The sequence below is a fragment of the Arvicanthis niloticus genome, chromosome 24 (assembly GCF_011762505.2).
Source record: "Arvicanthis niloticus isolate mArvNil1 chromosome 24, mArvNil1.pat.X, whole genome shotgun sequence".
In the NCBI taxonomy this organism is placed as follows: domain Eukaryota; kingdom Metazoa; phylum Chordata; class Mammalia; order Rodentia; family Muridae; genus Arvicanthis; species Arvicanthis niloticus.
In genome coordinates this window covers 39,960,279-39,984,316 of record NC_133432.1, presented here as the reverse complement: position 1 = coordinate 39,984,316, position 24,038 = coordinate 39,960,279, and the positions used below count along the sequence as shown (strand labels likewise).

Sequence of the window (24,038 nt, the reverse complement as noted above, 5' to 3'; positions counted from 1 at the left end):
TCAGCTTAGTCCGTGTCTAGCAGCCTGCCCTGCCCCCTTCCTGCACAGAGGATCAAGGATGAGCCTTGCTTTTTACTTTTGTCCTGGATAGCTACTATATATGGCAGTCCTGTTACTAAATACAAACCACTGTTGGATCAGTAAACTTGTGTTCCTGGCTAGTTTGTTTTGGAGATTAATATGTAACTGTCCTTTGTCCTGTCTCTTCAGAGGTGAGCCAGAGATTTCCCACGACACACCCAAATGGACGGCAGATCATGCTCACCTACCTGTTGCCATGGCTACACAACATTGAACTGGTGGACAGCAGACTCCTCCTCCCAGGGTCAAGTCCCAACAGCCCTGAGGATGAGGTCAAGGACCGGGAAGGAGAAGTGACTGCCTCTCACGGGCTAAAAGGGAATGGCTGGGGCTCTCCAGAAGCTACCTCTCTGGTCCTGAATAACCTCATGTACATGACAGCCAAGGTACCTCATATAGCATGGATCCATCAGCAGGAAAGCCCTGGGTTCATAAACCTTTGTCATAAACCCAAGAAAATAATGTTCATCATAAAAATGACACAGGGCATGTTGAGTGGTGGTGATAGGTGTACATCAGGACACTTAGTGCCACTGAATTCTGTACTTTAAAATATGTACAATGCTATATAGAGAGTTGAGATTTCAAGACCATCCTCAGCTACATAGTGAGCTTGGATCCAGCCTGGGCTACATGAGATCCTGTTTCAAAAAAAAGGAAAAGATGTTCTTGATGTTGCCAGGGTAAACTTCCTTTTTTTTTCCCCCTCGGTATTTGGTAAAGAAAGATACTACTGTGTTCATGGTCATGTATTCCTGGTTTAGTTGCTCTTGCAGAGGATCTGAATTCTATTCCTGTTTTCTAGTTTTGGATCTGATGTAATCATTTTGTGAGTTACATGATAGTTGTATAAATAGATAGGCTTGGGTTCAAAGGGGAGGGCTGGTAAACCTGGCCCTCCTCATTTGCTACAAAAATAAGAAAATAAAAATAATTGATGCATTTAAAAAATGGTTTTGGTGAGGACTGAGGATGTATCTCAGGGTAGAATTCGTGCATTAAATGCAGGGAACCCAGGGTTCAAATGGCCCACACTGCAATTAAAGAATGAGGGGATTATGATGCAAATGTTAGATAAATAGATACATACATACATATGTATGTACACATAACATACAAGGAGTAGAAATGGAGACCACTTGGAATGCACTAGCCAACAACGAGAAGTGGAGTGTATATACATGGGTACATACATACATACATACATACATAGGTACATAGATACATGCATACATACATACATATTTATGTACATATTTACATGCATATATTCATACAAATATATATAGATACATAGACAGATACATAGATAAACACATAATATATATATATGTATATATATATATATACACATACACGTACATAAAAATATATGTATCACATAGATACCACATATTTTGGGGAAAATTATGGCCTATATTTTTAAAAATACTTGTATAGGTACTTATGTAAAGGATCTATATATTATAAGTTTGCATCTACCCCAAAGTGATATTTTTTTATCAAATAGTTATTTCCACCCTCCTAATGATTTGAACAACTATAACCTTCACAACAACTTATGTTATGTGCACACTCATGTAGGCTGCTTTTAATCTTGTCTGAGTTAGTATGGAGATGAAGTCCCAGGAGCGGAAATGGAGAATGCTTGGAATGCTCTGGCCAACAACGAGAAGTGGAGTAACAATCTGAGGGTCACGCTGCAGTTCCTCATCAGCCTGTGTGGGGTCAGCAGTGACACCATCCTCCTGCCCTATGTAAGTGCCACGCAGGCTTCTGGGAATGCTCCTTCCCACTGGGGCTGCCCCTGGTCATACTCTCTGCTCCTGGTACAACACAGGTCTGGTTTTCAAATACTTAAAAAATCCCTTGGGGGCTCATCCAGGTGATGCATGAAAGTTCCTTCTGCCCCCGCCCAGCACAGGCTCCATGTCAGGGGCACCTGTCAACCCCTTGGATTAAGCTACAGGACACAGACACCTGTGAATTGAGGGTTATTTTTCTGACAGTTACCAAAGCTTCCTTTATAAACATCAATAAAGATCAAATTTAAAAGTCAGTACTAACCAAAAAAAAAAAAAAATGCTTCTGATTTGCATATGACACTATTGGAAAAAAGCAAAAACAAAAATACAGCAGACCTGGGATTTTCTTTTCTTTAAAAGTAAAAAAAAGGATTTATTTATTTTTATCTTATGTAGATGACTGTTTGCCTGCATGTGTGTATATGCAGCATGTGCATGCAATACCCACAGAGGCCAGAAGTAGGCGACAGATTCCCCTGGAATTGGCATTAAAATACTGAGCTGCCATGTGGAGCACCCTGGAACTAAACTCTGATCTTTTGCAAGAGCTGCCAGTGCTCTTAAACAGTGAGCCATCTCTCAACCGCCAATTAGATTTTTTTCTTTTTCAAAATTATATGATAGGAGAGAAAGCAAAGCAGAGATATCCATATGGTATACTCTATTTTTACTTGAGGATGGTGGATCAACAGAGAATAATAGCCATTCCTAATAGACTCACTTGGCTTCTCTGTGTAGTTTATGAGTTTACGGCTTCCTGTTGTTCTAAGCTGCTTCAGCCATGCTTCAGGTTAGACATCAGGGCCTGCACTTTAGTAACAAACTGATATTGTCATTTTTAAAACATAAGACTTTACAGACAGCTAAAATGTATTTGTTTCTAATGACAAAGAGGAGAGAAGGTGTCTTGGTCACTATTCTGTGCTGTGAAGAGACACCATGACCAAGGCAACTCTTATTTAAAAAAAAAAAAAAAAAAAAAGGCATTTAATTGGAGGCTTGCTCACAGTTTTAAGGAGTCAGTCCATGATCATCATGACAGGAAGCAGACAGGTTTGGTGCTAGAGCTGTAGCTGAGAGCTTTACATCCTGTGCATGGGCAGCAGCAAGAAGAAAGGGAGAGACATGGGCCTAGGCTTTTAAAACCTCAAAGCCTACTTGTAGTGACACACTTGCCCCAATAATGCCACACCTCCTGATCCTTCTCAAACAGTTCTACCGACTGGCAACCAAGATTTCAAACCTATGAGCCAATGGGGGCCATTTTCATTCAAACCACCATGGGGGAAACTGTATTCCCTTTTTTAGTAAAAGTAGCAGTTATTTTCCCCAGAGCAGATACAATAAATCATTTCTTTGTCATATAAGTACCTTGTGAAACTGGACACCAGTAAAATCTCACGATGTGTTTGGCTTAAATTGACTCAGTTCACCCTGAAAGTAATGAGGTTTTTTTTCTAATTAAACCACTTAAGAAGGTACCTGTGTAATGTGACTTTAACCCCAACACTTAGATCACCCAAGGACAGCAAAGGTCAGTTGTCAGCTGTACCAGATGACAGTGTGCCCCACGATGAGGGGGTTTCAGCCCAATGCTCTAATCGAGAATATATCCCTTCTTTATTTTCTTTTTCCAAGATTAAAAGGGTGGCAATTTACTTGTGCCGGAATAACACCATCCAGACTATGGAAGAGCTTCTTTTTGAGCTGCAGCAGACAGAGCCTGTGAACCCCATCGTCCAGCACTGTGACAACCCACCCTTCTATCGATTCACAGCGAGCAGCAAGGCCTCAGCAGCCGCTTCAGGTAGGGATAGGCCACCTGGGAACAGTCCCTCCATGCCACACACTGAACACGGTAGAGTGGATCTTACTATTCATTTTGAAGTAGTTCATTTAAGAGATTGCTTAAGAATAGGTCTCTGAGACCCTCGGCACATTGTAAGTGGGATTTAACTAATGAATTCATAAGGATAATCATGAATTAGTGGCCCAGTGACTTCCCTGCCACAGGGAGTTGTTTTACTTTAGGCACTGCGGTCTGAACCTGCTGTATATGTTAATAGAATCTCCTTCATAACGTTCTCCCAGGATTGACTAGAATATTCCATGAAATCTAAAATGCTCAAAAATCTGAAACATTTTTAGTACTGGCATAATAACCCAATATGAGAGCTGAATGTATATAAACTTTGCTTGTTATTCTTAACAGATTTATTTATCTTTTATTTTGTGCACATTGCCTACATGTGTGTATGTGCACCATGTACATACAGTACCCTCAGAGGCCAGAAGAGGGCACCAGATCCAGGAACAGGAGTTACAGATGGCCATGACCTGCTCAGTGGATGCTGAGATCTAAACCCAGGTCATCTCCAAGAGCAGAACGTGGTCTTGACTGCTGAGCCGTTTCTCCTGCCCTGGCTTTGCTCATAGTTAATAAATGTATAAAAACCACCTTTAGGCATTGTGTATTAGGGATACATAAAACAGAAATGAATTCCATGTTTAAACTTCAGCCTCTCATATATACACAAATATTCCAAAATCCAAAATAGCTAAACTCTGAAACATCCTGACCACATGAATTCTGGGTATCAGATGCTCACCAGGTTTTATTGCTTTCAACCAATTTGTATCTGTTCATTTCATGGAATACGTAACTACTTCCCTTCAATTTATTTATTATTGAATCTGTCTTCAACCCTGTCTTTCCTACTCTCTTGTGCTCTCTCTTGACACTACTTCTTAGTGAAGTGGGATTTTGTTTTGTTTTATTTTGGTTTTTTTTTTTTCAGTGAGACACTAGCCTAGGAATCAGAATTCTACTTGGGATTCCTTTCATTTCATTAGTTGGATAATCCCTGGACCCATAAATACTAAAAGTACAAGTTATGGTGGTGCCTGCCTTTATTGGCAGTGTTGGGGAAGCAGAGGGAGGAGGGGAATGAACTGAAGGCCAGTCCAGGCTACATAGCAAGACCCTGTCTCAGTGACAGCAGTAAAAGAGAATCTATTCACAGCTGCAGCAGACCGATCCCATGTAAGGTCATCACCTGAGACTAGAAACATCTAAGAATGGTATTGCTTTGTTTTTTATGAGGAAGGAGGAATTTGGTTTGGCCAACACGGATATCTAGAATCCCATGCTGTGGACTTTGAGACAGTTGTTTGGAATGTCTGCGATTGTACGGAAGATATAAAAACTGTCAAGCGTGGATTTTTACAGTAAATCCTTTCCTGAATTGCTTCCGATCTGAGCCCGCCCCCTCTGCATACTCTGTCTCTGATGTCTCCCAATCCCTCTGCAGGAACCACCTCCAGCAGTAACACTGTCGTCGCTGGCCAGGACAGTTTCCCAGACCCCGAGGAGAGCAAGATACTGAAAGAATCCGATGACAGGTTGGTGTGTGCATTTGACTTGACGTCTGCTCTGAAGTTCAGCAGGAGTCTATGCAAAGACATCTGCTCGAGTTAGTCAGGTTTCCTAAATTCATTGGAACTGAAGCCATCTATATGCTTAGGAACACAGACTGACATTCTTCAGAAAATCAGAGAGTAAGACATTCTTCTGATGCCTGAATCCTACTTAGACCTGGGCTTCATAAAACCACTTATTGGAGGCTGGAGAGATGGCTTAGTGGTTAAGATCACTATCTGCTCTTCAGAAGACCCAGCACCCACATGACAGCTCACGACCATCTGTAATTCCAGTGCCAGGAGATCTAATGCCCTCTTCTGGCCTTCAGGGTACTGTGTGATGTGTTTGATAAAGACCAGGTTATGTTTTATAGAGCTTGGTAATGGTGTGATGGGAGCACGTACCTCAGCAGGCCCTTGCTGAGGCATCCCTCCCCCAGAGGTACCAGCTATATAATGGGCATAGTATGGAGTTTATTTGGGGGCATGAGAAGAGAGTAGAGGAAGAGAAAGAGAGGAGAGAGAGAGAGAGAGAGAGAGAGAGAGAGAGAGAGAGAGAGAGAGAGAGAGAGAAAACATGGGGAGGAAGGGGCGAGGAGGAGAAAGGGGCAAGAGAAAAGAGGTGCAGAGAGTTGGGGAGGGGCAAACAGTTCCTTTTATAGTAAGCCAGGCCTCCTTGGCTGTTGCTAGGTAACTATTGGGCGGAGTATAGAAGGAATGCCAACAGTGTACACTGTACACATGGTACAGATACATGCAGGCAAACACTCACCTACCTTGCAGCTCTCAACCATCTCTAATTCCAGTTCCAGGGGATACAATGCCCTCTTCTGGCCCCCAGGAGTACTGCATGTATGTATGGTTCACATATATAGGTGCAGGCAAAACACACATACCCATAAAAAAAATTTAAGATATACTTTTTTAAAAGCATAAGGTACTTACTATTACTTTCTTTTCCTTAGTCATTTTTGGTGTAGGATAAACATCTTGGTCACAGCAATAGAACTGGAGATTCGAGGTTAGTCACACTAACACACCGTAGTCGTACATAATTACCAGGCACATGGCAATATTATGATATTTCAAGTCAGGATAGAACCTATGGGGTGTCTGTTACCTCAGATGTCCACTCAGTCTTAAATTGTGGTTTTGCTACTCAGAGGTATCACGGCACAGACAATATCCGTGTCCTGTCTGTCGCCCCCTAAAGGTTGACAGCAGACACGTTGTTTAACCTCCTTCAACCTCAGTTTCCCTATTTGTAAAGTAAATAAAACTTATTTATAAAAGGAAACATCCAGCCACTAACCTGTCAGATTTACTCTTGGGCAACCATGCATTCACAGGCGACCCCACTTCATGGCTGTGTTTTGTTTTTTGAAGGTTTAGCAATGTGATCCGAGCCCACACTCGCCTGGAGTCGAGATACAGCAACAGCTCTGGAGGGTCCTATGATGAGGATAAAAGTGAGTACCAGAGGCTGTGGGGTTCCAGCTGCACAGAGATAGAGTTGGAAACTGTCTTTATTAGTAAAGTCCAAACAGCTTAACTGGTCCTGTGTGTCTGTTTCCTTGCTGCTTTCCATGGTGGTGCTAAGTTGGAGAATGCCTAGCAAGAAGCTGTCTCTATAAAAAAAAAATTTAGGGCCTGGAAAGATGGCTCAGCAGTGAAGAGCCCCGGCTGCTCTTATAGAGGTCCCAGGTTTTGTTCCCAGCACCCATGTGGGGCCTCAAAGCTCCCTGCAACTTCGGCTCCAAGGGATCCAATCTCTGTTCTGGCCACCTTGGGCATGCGCAAATTTAATAATAATAGTTATACATATACGTACATACACACATATGTATATGTACATACATATATATAGTTGAGTTTTGGAACTGTCCTGGAAGTAAATTAAGTTTTCAGCCTCGTGAATCTAGAGTGGCTTCCTATGGGAGGTGGCTTCCTGCGGGAATTTCTTAAGCTGTGGGCAGTTGGGTAAGCCAGGAACATTAATGCACTTGTAGCTTTTCAGGGTAGGGGACAGATAGCTTCTGTAGATACAATCAGTATAAATATAAATTGTCTAGGAGTTAAGGAAACCCAAGAAACAAAGGACACTCCAAGGATCTGAGTCTGTGTTGTAGAACTTTCTTAAAGAATTGTTTTAAAAAATTATACAGGATAAATAGCAAAAATATAAACAATGATTTTAAATAGAATTGTTACATAAAATAAAAATAAAATACATCTGCTATAAATTTTTTTAAAAAAGAAATGTTATAATTGTTTACATTATGGGTGCTTTGCCGACATGTGTGTCTATGTGCCACCTGTGTGCAGTACCCATGGAGACCCGAAGGGTGTCATCCACCCTAGGACCGGAGTTGCAGATGGTTGTAAGCTGCCCTGTGGATGCTGGGAATCAAAGCTGGATCCTCTGCAAAAGCAGTGGAGGGTTCAGTCCGCAGCCTCGCATAGCAGCTGATAACCCTCTGTAACTCCACTTCCCGGGGATCTAATGACTTCTGGCTTCTTCAGGCAACTGCAGACATGTGGTGCAAAGATATACATTCAAGCAGGCATGCAATACACATACAAGTAAACACAAACGTAATTCCATCTAGAAAAGGTTAAACAGTATACAGACAACTGCCCCACAACGTGGCAAAGGCGATGGTGCAACAACCACTTCTCTGTGGTGAGGAGATACACAGAAAGAAAGATGCTGTGCCAACAGAGAGCCAACCAGCTGCTCTGAAGTGTGTCCCTGTGTTCAGGGTGCACGGTATAGACTTGAAAACTGCCCTGCCCTGCAGAGATTGGCTTGGTGAACACGGTACTGGTTTAAATGCTGCATCTTCCAGAGGCAAGGCATTCTAGGTATCCCAGTCCCAAAGCCTGATAATACCTTATGGACAGGTGGCATCTCAGGGTTTGAGAAAAGCACTCTTATATTGCAGAAATATTTAATCCTGACCTGGGGTTTCCACCCCACCTTTGACCATTTAGTTCCCAGATAAAAAACATGCACAACCTTTATATTTACAATAACCCTTAGCTGGGCAGTGGTGGCGCATGCCTTTAATCCTAGCACTTGGGAGGCAGAGGCAGACGGATTTCTGAGTTTGAGGCCAGCCTGGTCTACAGAGTGAGTTCCAGGACAGCCAGGGCTACACAGAGAAATCCTGTCTCGGAAAACCAAAATAATAATAATAATAATAATAATAATAATAACCCTTAAACAGTACAAAAGCTGGACAGCTGTCTTCCCTCCATGCTAGTAGAATCTACTTTCCTATCAATAACCCCAAGGTATTACTTACTATGTTTCATCTGGGCTGCTGTTAACTCCAACTGGCCAGCCCTCAGGGCCATGTTCTCTTGACTCCTAACCCGTGATGGCTTCTCCTTCCTCCTCCCGTAACTTCTTCTCCCTTGTGATCCCTCTCAGACCTCCAAGCCCAGGAAACTGAAACCTCACCTATGCTATGTCTCTTCTGCCCAGGTATTGGCTGTTGGCATCTTTATTTACCAATCAGACGTAACTTGGGGCCACGGTGTATGTGCAGACTCTCTCATCTCTGGGACAACCAGGTCTTGGGGCCTGCACTTAGCATTACAATAGATAGCAAAAGACAGAACCTCAACACTCTCACATCATTTCTTTTGATTTCTCAAAACATCCATAAATAAACAAACAAACAAACATGAAGTATTCTCTACTATGCTCTTGTGATACATGACTGGGTGAAGTTAAAAGAGAGACCAGAACATTCCAGGCAGAGAAACTGTAGAAATGAAGTTCCTGAGGCTAGCCCAAGTCTTGTCTAACCATCGAGGAAGTCATTGTGACTGAGGTGGAGCAAAGAGTGGGGACATGGGGGGCAGTTAGCCATAAGAGGAGTTCGGTAGCCTTGTAAGGACTTGTGAGGTCATTGTGTGGGCTGCAGGCTTCCTTAAGAGAACCTCTGGAGAGTGAACAAGGAAAGACACATGGCCAATGCTTCCAAGGATGGCTCTCTGTAGAACACAGGGTGGGGTGTGCATAGTAGAAGTAAGATGACAATAAGGATCCATGGTAAGAGAGGGGAGAGACACAGAGAACGGCGACCATGGTAACAGAGGAGTGGACCAGACACAAAGAACAGCGACAGAGCTCAACCAAGTGGTCAGATGGATGCAGGGGGTGTGTTTACAAGCAGATCTCTCCAAATGTGTTGAAATGTCATTTTCCTCAGTGTAAAATAGGGATGCTGGTGATAAATAGCCATGATTAGACGCTTTGTATGAAAAGTACCCAGGACAGTGCCTGACATGGTACCTCTCTGTGTCACATAGGACAGTGCCTGACATGGTACCTCTCTGTGTCACATAGGACAGTGCCTGACACAGTACCTCTCTGTGTCACATAGGACAGTGCCTGACACGGTACCTGTCTGTGTCACATAGGACAGTGCCTGACATGGTTCCTCTCTGTGTCACATAGGACAGTGCCTGACACGGTACCTCTCTGTGTCACATAGGACAGTGCCTGACATGGTACCTGTCTGTGTCACATAGGACAGTGACTGACATGGTACCTGTCTGTGTCACATAGGACAGTGCCTGACATGGTTCCTCTCTGTGTCACATAGGACAGTGCCTGACACGGTACCTCTCTGTGTCATATAGGACAGTACCTGACATGGTACCTGTTAGTGTCACATAGGACAGTGCCTGACATGGTTCCTCTCTGTGTCACATAGGACAGTGCCTGACATGGTACCTCTCTGTGTCACATAGGACAGTGCCTGACACAGTACCTCTCTGTGTCACATAGGACAGTGCCTGACACGGTACCTGTCTGTGTCACATAGGACAGTGCCTGACATGGTTCCTCTCTGTGTCACATAGGACAGTGCCTGACACGGTACCTCTCTGTGTCACATAGGACAGTGACTGACACGGTACCTCTCTGTGTCATATAGAACAGTGCCTGACACGGTACCTCTCTGTGTCACATAGGACAGTGCCTGACATGGTACCTGTCTGTGTCACATAGGACAGTGCCTGACATGGTTCCTCTCTGTGTCACATAGGACAGTGCCTGACACAGTACCTCTCTGTGTCACATAGGACAGTGCCTGACACGGTACCTCTCTGTGTCACATAGGACAGTGCCTGACACGGTACCTCTCTGTGTCACATAGGACAGTGCCTGACACAGTACCTCTCTGTGTCACATAGGACAGTGCCTGACACGGTACCTCTCTGTGTCATATAGGACAGTGCCTGACATGGTACCTCTCTGTGTCACATAGGACAGTGCCTGACATGGTACCTGTCTGTGTCACATAGGACAGTGCCTGACACGGTACCTCTATGTGTCACATAGGACAGTGCCTGACATGGTACCTCTATGTGTCACATAGGACAGTGCCTGACATGGTACCTCTCTGTGTCACATAGGACAGTGCCTGACATGGTACCTCTCTGTGTCACATAGGACAGTGTCTGACATGGTACCTGTCTGTGTCACATAGGACAGTGTCTGACACAGTACCTCTCTGTGTCACATAGGACAGTGCCTGACATGGCACCTGTCTGTGTCACATAGGACAGTGACTGACATGGTACCTCTATGTGTCACATAGGACAGTGCCTGACATGGTACCTCTCTGTGTCACATAGGACAGTGCCTGACATGGTACCTCTCTGTGTCACATAGGACAGTGCCTGACATGGCACCTGTCTGTGTCATATAGGACAGTGCCTGACATGGTACCTCTCTGTGTCACATAGGACAGTGCCTGACATGGCACCTGTCTGTGTCACATAGGACAGTGACTGACATGGCACCTGTCTGTGTCACATAGGACAGTGACTGACATGGTACCTCTATGTGTCACATAGGACAGTGCCTGACATGGTACCTCTCTGTGTCACATAGGACAGTGCCTGACATGGTACCTCTCTGTGTCACATAGGACAGTGTCTGACATGGCACCTGTCTGTGTCACATAGGACAGTGTCTGACACGGTACCTCTCTGTGTCACATAGGACAGTGCCTGACATGGCACCTGTCTGTGTCACATAGGACAGTGTCTGACACGGTACCTCTCTGTGTCACATAGGACAGTGCCTGACATGGCACCTGTCTGTGTCACATAGGACAGTGCCTGACATGGTACCTCTCTGTGTCACATAGAACAGTGCCTGACATGGCACCTGTCTGTGTCACATAGGACAGTGCCTGACATGGTACCTCTCTGTGTCACATAGGACAGTGCCTGACATGGTACCTCTCTGTGTCACATAGGACAGTGCCTGACATGGTACCTCTCTGTGTCACATAGGACAGTGTCTGACATGGCACCTGTCTGTGTCACATAGGACAGTGTCTGACACGGTACCTCTCTGTGTCACATAGGACAGTGCCTGACATGGCACCTGTCTGTGTCACATAGGACAGTGTCTGACACGGTACCTCTCTGTGTCACATAGGACAGTGCCTGACATGGCACCTGTCTGTGTCACATAGGACAGTGACTGACATGGTACCTCTATGTGTCACATAGGACAGTGCCTGACATGGTACCTCTCTGTGTCACATAGGACAGTGCCTGACATGGTACCTCTCTGTGTCACATAGGACAGTGCCTGACATGGCACCTGTCTGTGTCACATAGGACAGTGCCTGACATGGTTCCTCTCTGTGTCACATAGGACAGTGCCTGACATGGTACCTCTCTGTGTCACATAGGACAGTGACTGACATGGTACCTCTATGTGTCACATAGGACAGTGCCTGACACGGTACCTCTCTGTGTCACATAGGACAGTGCCTGACATGGCACCTGTCTGTGTCATATAGGACAGTGCCTGACATGGTACCTCTCTGTGTCGTATAGGACAGTGCCTGACATGGTACCTCTCTGTGTCACATAGGACAGTGCCTGACATGGTACCTCTCTGTGTCACATAGGACAGTGCCTGACATGGTACCTCTCTGTGTCACATAGGACAGTGACTGACATGGTACCTCTCTGTGTCACATAGGACAGTGCCTGACATGGTACCTCTCTGTGTCACATAGGACAGTGCCTGACATGGCACCTGTCTGTGTCACATAGGACAGTGACTGACATGGTACCTCTCTGTGTCATATAGGACAGTGCCTGACACGGTACCTCTCTGTGTCACATAGGACAGTGCCTGACATGGCACCTGTCTGTGTCACATAGGACAGTGCCTGACATGGTTCCTCTCTGTGTCACATAGGACAGTGCCTGACATGGTACCTCTCTGTGTCACATAGGACAGTGCCTGACACGGTACAGCTCTGTGTCACATAGGACAGTGCCTGACACGGTACCGCTCTGTGTCGGTCCCTTGTGTTGTTGCAGAATGACCCTAGGATTCTTGTTCTATGCTAACTAGAAATACAGAACTGCATTTCTCTGCGACAGGAATCATGATTGGACATTTTAAAATGTATTTTTCTTTGCTCCATAGTGAAGAACTACAAATCATCAAGTAATAATTAATCAAGTAATTACATAATCTACTAATTCTAACTCACTTGACGGTGTGATTCGTGCTTCCAGAGCTGATGTTTTGGCAAGCACACATCTGCAAGATTCTTCCTAAAAACACCAACTACGGTAAACATGAGTCTCTTTCCCCAGAAAATAAAGCAGTCGTGTCCTTCTCACCCTCCAGATGATCCCATCTCTCCCTACACGGGTTGGTTGTTAAGTATTACGGAAGCCAAGCAGCCGCAGCCCTTACCTATGCCGTGCACTGGAGGATGCTGGGCCCCCTTGGTCGACTACCTCCCAGAGACCATCACTCCACGCGGGCCGCTGCACAGGTGAGCGGCATGCAGAAGCAGAGGGAGATGGTAGCTTTGCTTTGACCAGACTTCTCTCTACCAGCGAGACTGAAAGGCTCCCGTTCTCACTAAAGGTCCTTTTTAAAGTCTGTGTGACCTTTTTGACTTTATGACCAGCTCCTAGAATATTAGCAGTTTAGTGAAATCTCAGCCTGTGACCCTCTGAGTTTTCCTCTGTATAATTGTGAGACTAATTCAGTGCTGCTTGTTAGACTGCACGTAATGGGATGGGATGGGCTCTTCCTCAATTTCTCCTTTTTCTTTAGTCCTTGTTGCTAGAAGATTCACTGTTCTGTGATAAGATTTATGGATGTCTTGTGGGGCTCTGTATAGTCTCGGTGGAGCCGGAGAGATGGCACCACAGTTAAGAGCACTGCTGCTCTTTCAGAGGACCTGAGTTCCGTGGCTTGCACCCACATGGCAGCTGACAACCATCTGTAACTCCTGTTCCAGGAGGGACCCAGCGCCCTCTTCTGGCCTCCATGGGTACTGCATGCATGTGGTTCACATTTAGGCACTCTTACACACAGAGTAAAAATGAATAAATCTTTTAAAGATTCTATCTGCCTTGAATAAGTATCTCTATCATTTTTCAGTGATCCTTGGCAGCATTGGATTGTGACTTGACTTGTTGGTGTATTTTCATCTTCTGAAGACGTGTATGTTTATTCTTCTGTTTTGTTGGGCAGGTGTAATATTGCTGTGATTTTTATGACTGAGATGGTGGTGGATCACAGTGTAAGAGAAGACTGGGCTCTTCATCTTCCATTGTTACTTCATGCTGTCTTCTTGGGTAAGACTGGATCTAAGGGAGATTCTAACCAACAGGAGGATAAATGTGCAGAGGCCTGGGCAGTGGTGGTGCACATCTGTAATCCCAGCACTCGGGAGGCAGAGGCAGGCGGAGCTCTGTGAGTTCAAGGCCAGCCTGGTCTACAGAGTGAGTTCCAGTACAGCAGGGTACATGTGTTTTGTTGCACATAGGTTACACTCGGTTCTGAAGTGAGTTTTTTCCTTCCTCATTTCCTTTCTGTATTCACTTCTGTAATATGTGATGTTCCGGGTGATCAGTCATCGTGTAAAACTGACATTGCTGTAATCTAAACCTATTGATGCATGTTTAAAGATACCCAAAATATTGTGGGCTTATTTAGGGGTCTTTGGCTGAGGAAACAGATGGAAAGCCATGAAACCTGATCAAAGCAAAGAGAGATATAACAGGGGATACAGCAGGCTTAGCAGCTAGCTTGAGCTGTCCAAGTGTCGGGCAAGAAGTGGAGGGGACTATCTAGAACGTCTTTTACGTTAGAAAGCCTGGCGTGGTGACACACACCTGTGGTCCCAGCACTCAGCTGATCAAGGATCGAAAACTCAAAACCAGCCTGCACTTCCAAGCAAGACAGAGCTCACAAAGACATGTATTTATTAAACAAACAAGCAAACAAACAACAACAAAAAAACACTTTAATAGCAGATCGGGGAAGAGAATGCATCAAGAAGAAAGAGGAGTAGCACATTAAACCCACAGAGAGGTCAAGAAAAGGCCACTTGTCAACATTTTACGAAAACACTTCATTTAACCAACAAAGTATCTTATCTTTTCCTTAAGCCCAACTTGTTTATGTTGGTAGCCCCAAAACTAAGGAAGACAACTAACGGCTCTTCAGACACGCATTCCTCCCAGCATCCTGGGGTCTTTGCTATCCACAGAATCTCCATGAGCTTTATATTAAGAGCTTGTGCTCTCTGTTCCAGGTTTGGACCATTATCGGCCGGAAGTCTTCGAGCACAGCAAAAAGCTGCTCCTTCACCTCCTCATCGCCCTCTCTTGTAACAGCAACTTTCACGCCATTGCCTCTGTACTCCTGCAGACCCGCGAGATGGGGGAAGCGAAGACCCTGACCATGCAGCCAGCTTACCAGCCAGAGTATCTCTACACGGGTAAGAGGAGAACTGACCAACTGCCGGTGTGTGTGTGTGTGTGTGTGTGTGTGTGTGTGTGTGTGTGTGTGTGTGTGTGTGCACGCTCGCGTGCGTGCGTGCACGCAGCCCAGGAAGCCGTGGAGTTTACATTCGCTTCCCATGTGATGTTATGCTCGACTTTCTGCATGATAAAATGACTCCTTGTTTCATGTAACGTGCCTCCAAAATGTCTTTTCATGGTTGAGTATTTTAAAGTGTATTTTTCATACATCTTTTGTCTGCTGACCCCAGTGAGTATGTTTCTACTGGTGTATTGACACGAAAGGATGAAATTGTGAAATAAGATGACTATGCCCCGCCCCTGCCTGAGCAGGACAGAGCAAGCGTGCAGGTGTCTCTCATGTGCCTTCTTATTACCCTGAAGGGGTTTTTTGCTTTCTTGAGTCTATGTTTTATGGAAATCTGACAGAGCACAAATTTTAAAAAATAGCGAAAAGGGAGGTGGTTGCATGTATACATTTTTAAACTACAGTATAACTAGAGATATTCAGTGTTAAACAAATATATAATGAAAAGAACAGTATTCTCTTATAGGTCTTTGAATACCACGTGATATAGCTCATTAAAATATGCTAATATAGGGTTAGGGTGTAGATCAGTGATGAAATAAATATATACTTAGCATGCATGAGGCCATAGGTCTAATCCCAAGCATCATATATATCATATATATATATATATGTGTGTGTGTGTGTGTGTGTGTGTGTGATATATGCACACATTGTATGTTCACATATACATATGTGCACACACACATATTAGATACACACTTAATCAAGCTTATAACCACATTTACTCAAAAACATTAACTATAACTTACTAGCGGCCATTGGGTAGTATTTCTTAAAGGAGTCATTTTAAATGTTTAAATTGTCCAATACTTAGAACTAATTTGTTGACAGTATAGTTGGCGACTGACCTTTGGTAGTTTGGCTCTTTGTTGGTCGGGCCAGTATATGCATAAAACATACATGCACCTTCCCTTTGCCATGACATCCAGCCAAACCCCAAGGTGAAATACACCCCATCTCCCCATGATACCAGATATACCTGGGCATGCACAGCAGTGCATCTGAGGCCATAAGCAAAGAAGAACAATTGTGCCAGGCAGTGGTGGCATATGCCTTTAGTCCCAGCACTCAGGAGGCAGAGGCAGGAGGATCTCTGTGAGTTTGAGGTCAGCCAGGTCTAGGACAGTTAGAGCTGCACAGAGAAACCCTGTCTTGAAAAAGAAAAAAAGAAGAAGAATCGATATTGCTCATAACCACATAGCCATGGTCCAAATCAAGTGTTCTTAATGTCTCCTTATACATACTTACCTCCAAGCCTCTGCAAACTCGCTGGCTCCTGAGCCCCTTCTTCCTCTGCCTTCTCCCACTAGGTGGCTTTGACTTCCTGAGGGAGGACCAGTCATCCCCAGTGCCGGACTCTGGTCTGAGCTCCAGTTCTACCTCCTCCAGCATCAGTCTGGGGGGCAGCAGTGGGAACCTCCCACAGATGACCCAGGAGGTGGAAGACATCGACGCAGCCACTGAAACAGATGAGAAGGCCAACAAGCTCATTGAGTTCCTGACGACCAGGTAATGGGGTCAGGCTGGTCACACTGGTGACCCAGGGGGTCACGCTAGGAATCAGGCTGCTGCTCCGGGCAGATGCTGTTTTAAAAAATCGCCAGCCCTTTAAACCACACAGCTGGGAAATTGATCTTGCTGTTTGGAAGAAGTCCTATTTCCTCCTGATGCTGCAAGAGGTGTCGCATATCCCGTGGATGGGATGATGGGGGCAGGGGGATTTGGCGTATAATGATGAGGTGATGCCGCAGATGGTAATGCCCTGCTGTGAGACTGGTTTCCATCAACTTCAGACGGTTCCAGAAGTTCTGAAAGTTAGCCAAGAACTCTGAAGACCACAGATATTAGCCACAGTCAGTCCAGGGCACCAGCTTGGAGATCATGGCTTGCTTGCTCCAGAGTCAGAAGCCAGAAACAACGGGAAGCATAATGGGGAAAGAATCCAGTGTAGTCAGACATTAGAATCCAGGAAAACTACAGACGGTCCTGATTTTTCAGGTTTCTTCTGATTCTCCACATTGATCAGTAAGGCTGAGAGCTAGTGTTGTGTAAAGAGCTTGCATACAGGCGATGTGGAGGCGTGCTGTCCTTTCTGGGGGCTTCCGTCTGACATATTAGGCTCACATCTGTCAACAACACTCACGGCTGCCACTTAGAGTCTGACAGTACCGCATGGTGGTAGTCACCTCATGAACCTGCGTGTACATATGTGTACAATGCATGTGTACAGTGCCTGTGAAGACAGAAGAGGGCGTCAGATCCCCTGGACCTGGAGTTACAGATGTTGTGAGCCACCAAGTAGGTCCCGGGAATTGAACCCAGGTCCTCTGGAAAAGCAGTCAGCTTTTTCAACCACTGAGCCATCACTCCAGCCCCTCCAGCCCCTCCAGCCCATCCTTAATGTTCACACACAAGTTTAGATAATAGAAGCCATTTTCTGTTGGTTCTGTGATCCCAAACACCAACATAAACTTTTCTTATTGGCAAACTCGGATATTTTATGTCATTTCCCAAACAAAATACACACCTACAATATGCCAAGCACTGTTCTTTTTTATAGAAGATTGTACATTCATTGATCGGTTGATGATTGATCGGTGGGGAAGGTGCCTGCCTCAGTGTGCAGGTGAAGGACAGCTAGCCAGTCTCAGTTCTCTTCTCCCACCATGTAGGTCCCAGGGATTGAACTCGGATCCTCAGGCTTAGCAGCACATGCCTTACCTGTTGAGCCCTCTTGCTGGCCCGAAACAAGAGATTCTGATTGTTGTAAATAAGTTTAAAATAATGGCAGGAGGGCTGGTGAGGTGGCTCAGTAGGTAAAGGCACTTGCCCAGAAAGTCTTGCATCACGAGTTCAATCCCTGGGATCCCCATAAAGGTGGAAAGAAAGAACAGAGTTCACAAAGTTGTATTCTGATCTCCACAAATGCACCATGGCACGCACACCCACAGATTCATGTCATCATCCTGCATGATCATCAGTTAATTCTAACTAATTAAAAAAACATCAAAAGCAAATCCCCACAAACCAATTATTTTAAAGTAAATACAGAAATTTTGATATGCTTCTTCTAGTTAGTTACTAAAGCTACTAAAGTTTATATGTATATATATATACATATATACATATATATATAATATATTACTATATATTATATTACATCGGCCATTATAATATATATCGATATTAATGTGTTGTATATTATAAAATGTATATGAATATGGTCAATAAATTATATGTGTATATATGCATACACATATGGCTGGAGAGATGGCTCAGCAGTTAAAAGCACTTGCTGCTCTTCCAGAAGACTCAAGTTCAGTTCCCAGCACCAAAACTAGGTGGCTCACAACTATCTGTGACTCCATCTCTGGGAGGCTCTGACGCCCTCTTCTGGCCTCTCTGAACACTGCATTTATGCTACATACCCACACACATGCCTAAACACAATTAAAAATAATAATATAATTTTAAGCAGAGTTCACTTTACCTTGTGAGTTAGAACCTCCTTGTGTGTCTTTTAACACAAAACGGCAGCCACGTGTTGTGACATCACTATGTTTTGTTTTAGGGCATTTGGACCACTTTGGTGCCACGAAGACATCACACCCAAAAACCAGAACTCCAAGAGTGCTGAACAGCTTTCTAATTTCCTACGCCATGTTGTATCTGTATTTAAGGATTCCAAATCAGGTACCTGACCCTATCTGCCAGGATTCTTCTCCCGTGGAGCTCACTCCATTGACAATACATCGAACATTTCCAAACTTCAGCTAACAGCAGCAAGAGTTATTCCTTTCTGTCCATGTTCATGTGACAACCAAACATGTCCAAAGACTTCTGGGGCCCTACCAAAAAAAAAAAATACTATTTTCATTGGGTCCTCTATTCTTGTCTGTCTCCCTAGAAAGAGGAACGGCAGTCAGTGGACTTAGTGACCCCAAACAATCGTGTCTCTGGGTTGCATTTTCTTTCCCGCCTGGTCGGGGTTTTCTGACACCTGAATTCTTGCTTTGATGAGAACAGTCGGGTAATATTTACTGCCTTCCCTGGACTGTCTGCATTTCTGGATCTGTGCATTGACAGAACAGATGCTTTGGCACCAGGTTTTGGATATGTCTTTAGAATTAGTTAAATGCATCCCTGTCTTTCTCCTACTTAAAAAATGTATTTCTAACAACACCTCTTTACAAAAAGAAGTAAGCCAGGCATGGTAGCTTATCCTATAATTCAGCAGTCTGAGGCAAGACAAATTCAAGTTTCTAGATCAAGGCCAACCTACTACATAGTGAATCTGAGGCCACCCAGAACTAGTATGTGAGATCCTTTCTCAACAAAAGGGAGGGAGGAAAGGAAGGAAACTTACATATTTAAAAAAAAAAAAAAAAAAACAGTTCAGGGGCTGAAGTAATGGCTCAGTGAGTAGAGTGCCCAGCAGGCTAGATGCCTGGCAGGCTGCATGCCCAGCAGGAATGCACCTGTAACCCCAGCAGCCTGGGAATTGGGCAGGTAGATCTCCATAGCTCACTGGGCGGCCAGTCTCGCTGGAATGGGCCAACTCCAGGTTCAGTGAGAGACACTGTCTCCAAAAGTAAGGAGAGAGAGCCACTGAGGAAGACACGTGACCTCCAAGTATGTGCTGTGTACCCGTACACACATGTAGCTATCAACATACAGACACATATGAAAGCAAAAGAACACTAGACGGCTGATAGCAGGAGAATGTTAAGAATCACGTATGCACGTGGGCTGTGTGCCAGACATTGTGTTGCTTAATTCTTGTAACATCCCTGAGAGGGATGGCTTGTTACTCACCAGTCAAAAAGAAGGATGTGGGCTCTTAGAAAACCTGTCTTTCCCAGAGTCACAAACCCTCTGATTCAGAACCAGAACCATCCTGTCTCAAAGATTCTACCTCTTCCTACACTTCCCATGAGTCATACATTTGTTTTTATTTTAAAATGGCTTAATATTCTATTATTTCATTTGTCTGCTTGTTTATAGATTCTTTTTCTTATTTTTAAATTTTATGTGTCTGGCTGTTTTGCCTGCATGTGTATATATATGTACCACATGCATGCAGTGCCTGTGGAGGCCAGAAGAGGGCGTCAGATCCTCTGGAACTGGAGTTACAAGTGGTTGTGAGCCTCCATGTGGGTGCTGGGAACTGAACCCACGTCCTCTGGAAAGAGCAGCCAGTGCTCTTAACCAATGAGCCATCTTTCTAGGGCCTTATAGTAGGTACTTTCACAGTGCCTAAGGCTTGGCACATGCTAGGCAAGCTCTGAGCTAGATCCACACCCTGTTTTGTTTCTGAGGCAGAGTCAAACTACGGGGTGGGGAGATGGGGTACTGTTAGCTTGTTCTAATACCCCTCGACTCCTTGGGCACACTTGGGCACACTTGGGCGCACCAGTGTGAAGCACCAGGGCTTGCTCTTGTGACCACAGGTTTCCACCTGGAGCAGCATTTGAGCGAGGTTGCGCTGCAGACTGCCCTCGCAAGCTCTTCCAGGCACTATGCTGGCCGATCTTTCCAGATCTTCCGGGCCCTCAAACAACCCCTGTCAGCGCATGCCCTGTCTGACCTCCTGTCCAGATTGGTGGAGGTGATCGGAGAGCACGGTGACGAGATTCAGGTATGGAAGTGAGTGACCACTTAAGTGCCCCTCCGTGACGTAGCACTCCCCGGGAGTCCACAGAAGTTGCTTTAACCCTCGGAACCACAATTAATTAATTAATTAATTAATTAAAAGATTTTAGAAGTTAGTTTATTAGCCAGGCATGGTGGTGTACACCTTTAATCCCAGAACTCTGGAGGCAGAGGCAGTTGGATCTCTATGAGTTCAAGGTCAGCGTGGTCTATAAAGTGGGTTCCAGGACAGCCAGGGCTACACAGAGAAACCCCACCAGGACTGATGGGGGTGGGGGGGTGAATTAGAAGTTAACCCTTATTATTTCCAAAGGTCACTCCAGGGGACTTGTTCTACAAATTCAACAGAGGTGGTCACATTTTTGTGACAAGAGCATCCTTCAGTGGCTCCTTGTGTGTGTGTCTGTCTGGTGGCAGTAATGGTGGTTTTCTGTGGTGGATGGCAAGGGGTAGGTTTGTATTACATAGGGTTATTTTGTGTCTTTTGGGTCTTTCCGCCCTCTGCTGAGGACTCAAATTACACAGTGTGTCCAGTCAGGGCAGGGAAATGTTTGGGTAAAACTGTACATAGATTAAGCTCTGCCCTTCCCTGTCAGCATGATCTCTAAACTGATCAGAGACTGGCTGGGAGAGAGAGTCGTGCTGGAGACCCTATAGGTGGAGCTCAGAGTCTTAGGGGCTGAGCAGGTTAGAGACAAGGGCGCTGAGTGGCTGTGAGGCTGAGGCTAGCTCTCTGCACACCCTGTCCCTCTCCCTTCAGGCCACCAAAAATTCCAGTCAGTTTTACAGAAGCACAGATCCCCCAACAGCTCACCTTGCTTCCTTATCTCTGGCTTCCACACATTGTCCCTCTATATTTCAGTGGCCCACCCTTCCCCTCGGCACTCACCATACACACACACACACACACACACACACACACACACACACACACACACTGCCCTGTTGTATTTTTAATCCCCTTGAGGTTGTCCAGCTTGAGGAATTTAATCCTTTGGTTATCAGTTACCTCCTATGCTGTGTAACTCCCCAAGCAAGATTTATAACCTGATCTTAGACTTTGTAAATGAATACCACCATGATTGTCCGGCTTCCAGAAATTCCATCTTGGTAGGAAGAGGGTTTGCCTTAGGTTAGTTCATCCTCGGGGAAGTTAGCAGCCCGCATGCTGTCTCTGTGTGCTCTACAGGGGTATGTGATGGAAGCACTCCTGACCCTGGAAGCCGCCGTGGATAACTTGTCCGACTGCTTGAAGAACAGTGACCTCTTCACGGTGTTATCTCGGTGAGAATCAGACAACTGGTGTGTGGATATCCAGTTTACTGTGCTGAACATTGGAGAGGGTACAAAGAAGGGATGTAGGTTTTAACATCTATTTAGGGCCTAAAAAAGTATACTTGATTTTTTTTTTATTAAGAAAAAAAAACTTTAAGATTTATGTGTATGGATGTGCACCACCCAAGTGACTCAGAGTTACAGGTTGGTGTGAGCCATGAAGAAGGTGCTGGGAATCGAACCCAGGTCCTCAGCAAGAGCAGTAAGTACTCTTAACCACTGGGCCATCTTTAATACTGTCCCAACACCGCCATGGCAGCTCATAACCATCTTTAATTCCAGTTCCAGGGCATCTGATTCATACATCTAATCTCTCTCTGCAGGCATCAGGAACATAGGCAATACACATTCATACATGCAAGCAAAACTCTCATATACATAAAAATAATAATTTTAAAAAGAATATTTTTCCTTCTGGGCTAGCCTGAAACTCACTGTGTAGAGCAGGCTGACTCACAGAGATCTCCCATGCCTCTGCCTCCTGGGAGGGGTGCAGGGGTGGGTGGTAAAGACATGTCCTACCACACCTGGTTATTTTATTGTTTATTTTCTGTTTTTGTTTGTTTGTTTGTTTGTTTATTTTGTGCTTGTTTGTTTGTTTCAAGACAGGGTTTCTCTGTGTAGTCCTGGCTGTCCTGGAACTCACTCTGTAGACCAAGTTGGCCTCGAACTCAGAGATCCGCCTGCCTCTGCCTCCCCAGTACTGGGATGAAAGGCGTGTACCAGCACCATCTGGCCATTATTAAGTGTGTGTGTATCTGTGGTGTGTGTGTGTGTGTGTGTGTGTGTGTGTGTGTGTGTGTGTGTGTGTGTACACAAGTGTGCAGGCACCCTTGGAGGCATCAGCTCTCCTGGAGCTGGAGTTATGAACAGTTATGAGCTTTCCAACATGATGCTAAGAGCCAAACTCAGGTCTAACCCAGAAGAGCAGCCAGTGCTCTCAGCTGCTGAGCCATATCTGCAGCCCCGTGGACATTATTTTATTTTACTTCTCTGTATATTCTTGGCTGTCCTGGAACTTACTCTGTAGACCAGGTGGGCCTCAAACTCAGGGATTCTCCTGTCTCTGCTTTCCAAGTGCTGGTATTAAATGTATATACCACCACCATCCAGCTATTATTATTATTATTATTATTATTATTATTATTATGGTTTTTCAAGACAGAGCTTCTCTGTGTGTCCCTGGCTGTCCTGGAACTCACTCTGTAGACCAGGCTGGCCTTGAATTCATATAGATCCACCTGCCTCTGCCTCCTGAGTGCTAAGATTAAAAGTGTACACCACCACTGCCCGGCACATTTTATTACCTCTAAGTTGAGCGAGTTTTATACATTTAATGTGGTCAGTAACACTACACTAGTCTATATGAACCCGTATCTCTAAATCTGTAAAAGTTTAATAGGTAAAGCTAGGTCTGTTTGCTGATGCCTCTAATCCTAGCACAGAGGCCAAGGCCAGCCTGGGCTGCATAGAGAGGATGGAGAGGGAGGGAGGGAGGGAGGGAGGGAGGGAGGGAGGGAGGGAGGGAGGGAGGGAGGGAGGGAGGGAGGAAAACAAATTGCTGATAAAGAATTTGATGTTTTCAGTATGAATAGAGTTCAAAGAAAGATCTCTGTAAGTTCAAGGCCAGTCTGGTCAACATAATGAGTTCTGAGTCCTCAAGGATTGCATTGAGAGACTCTGCCTCAGATGGCTGGGGTGGGGGTGGGGGGAGAAAATCAAACTTTCTAAGTGTAAAGAAATTTCTTTTGCTGTGTGTACTTACCTTTTTCCTTCTTGACAACATTCTCTTCTAAGTTAAGAGGAGATACATTTCGCACTTGCTGGTCTGC

The 24,038-nt window shown here is 44.9% G+C and overlaps 1 protein-coding gene across 7 annotated transcripts in view; it reads left to right on the top strand.

The window, feature by feature from the left end:
- Fry (FRY microtubule binding protein) overlaps nt 1–24,038 on the top strand; it is a 374,882-nt gene that overhangs the window by 299,043 nt on the left and 51,801 nt on the right. For all 7 annotated transcript variants that reach the window (XM_076923845.1, XM_076923846.1, XM_076923841.1 and 4 more), the window contains 12 exons: nt 211–467; nt 1,692–1,838; nt 3,525–3,693; nt 5,198–5,288; nt 6,693–6,775; nt 12,994–13,144; nt 13,855–13,958; nt 14,921–15,106; nt 16,530–16,728; nt 18,791–18,912; nt 20,670–20,857; nt 22,061–22,155. In XM_076923845.1, the coding sequence (XP_076779960.1) occupies nt 211–467; nt 1,692–1,838; nt 3,525–3,693; nt 5,198–5,288; nt 6,693–6,775; nt 12,994–13,144; nt 13,855–13,958; nt 14,921–15,106; nt 16,530–16,728; nt 18,791–18,912; nt 20,670–20,857; nt 22,061–22,155 (1,792 nt within the window). The remainder of the gene's footprint in view (nt 1–210; nt 468–1,691; nt 1,839–3,524; nt 3,694–5,197; nt 5,289–6,692; nt 6,776–12,993; nt 13,145–13,854; nt 13,959–14,920; nt 15,107–16,529; nt 16,729–18,790; nt 18,913–20,669; nt 20,858–22,060; nt 22,156–24,038) is intronic.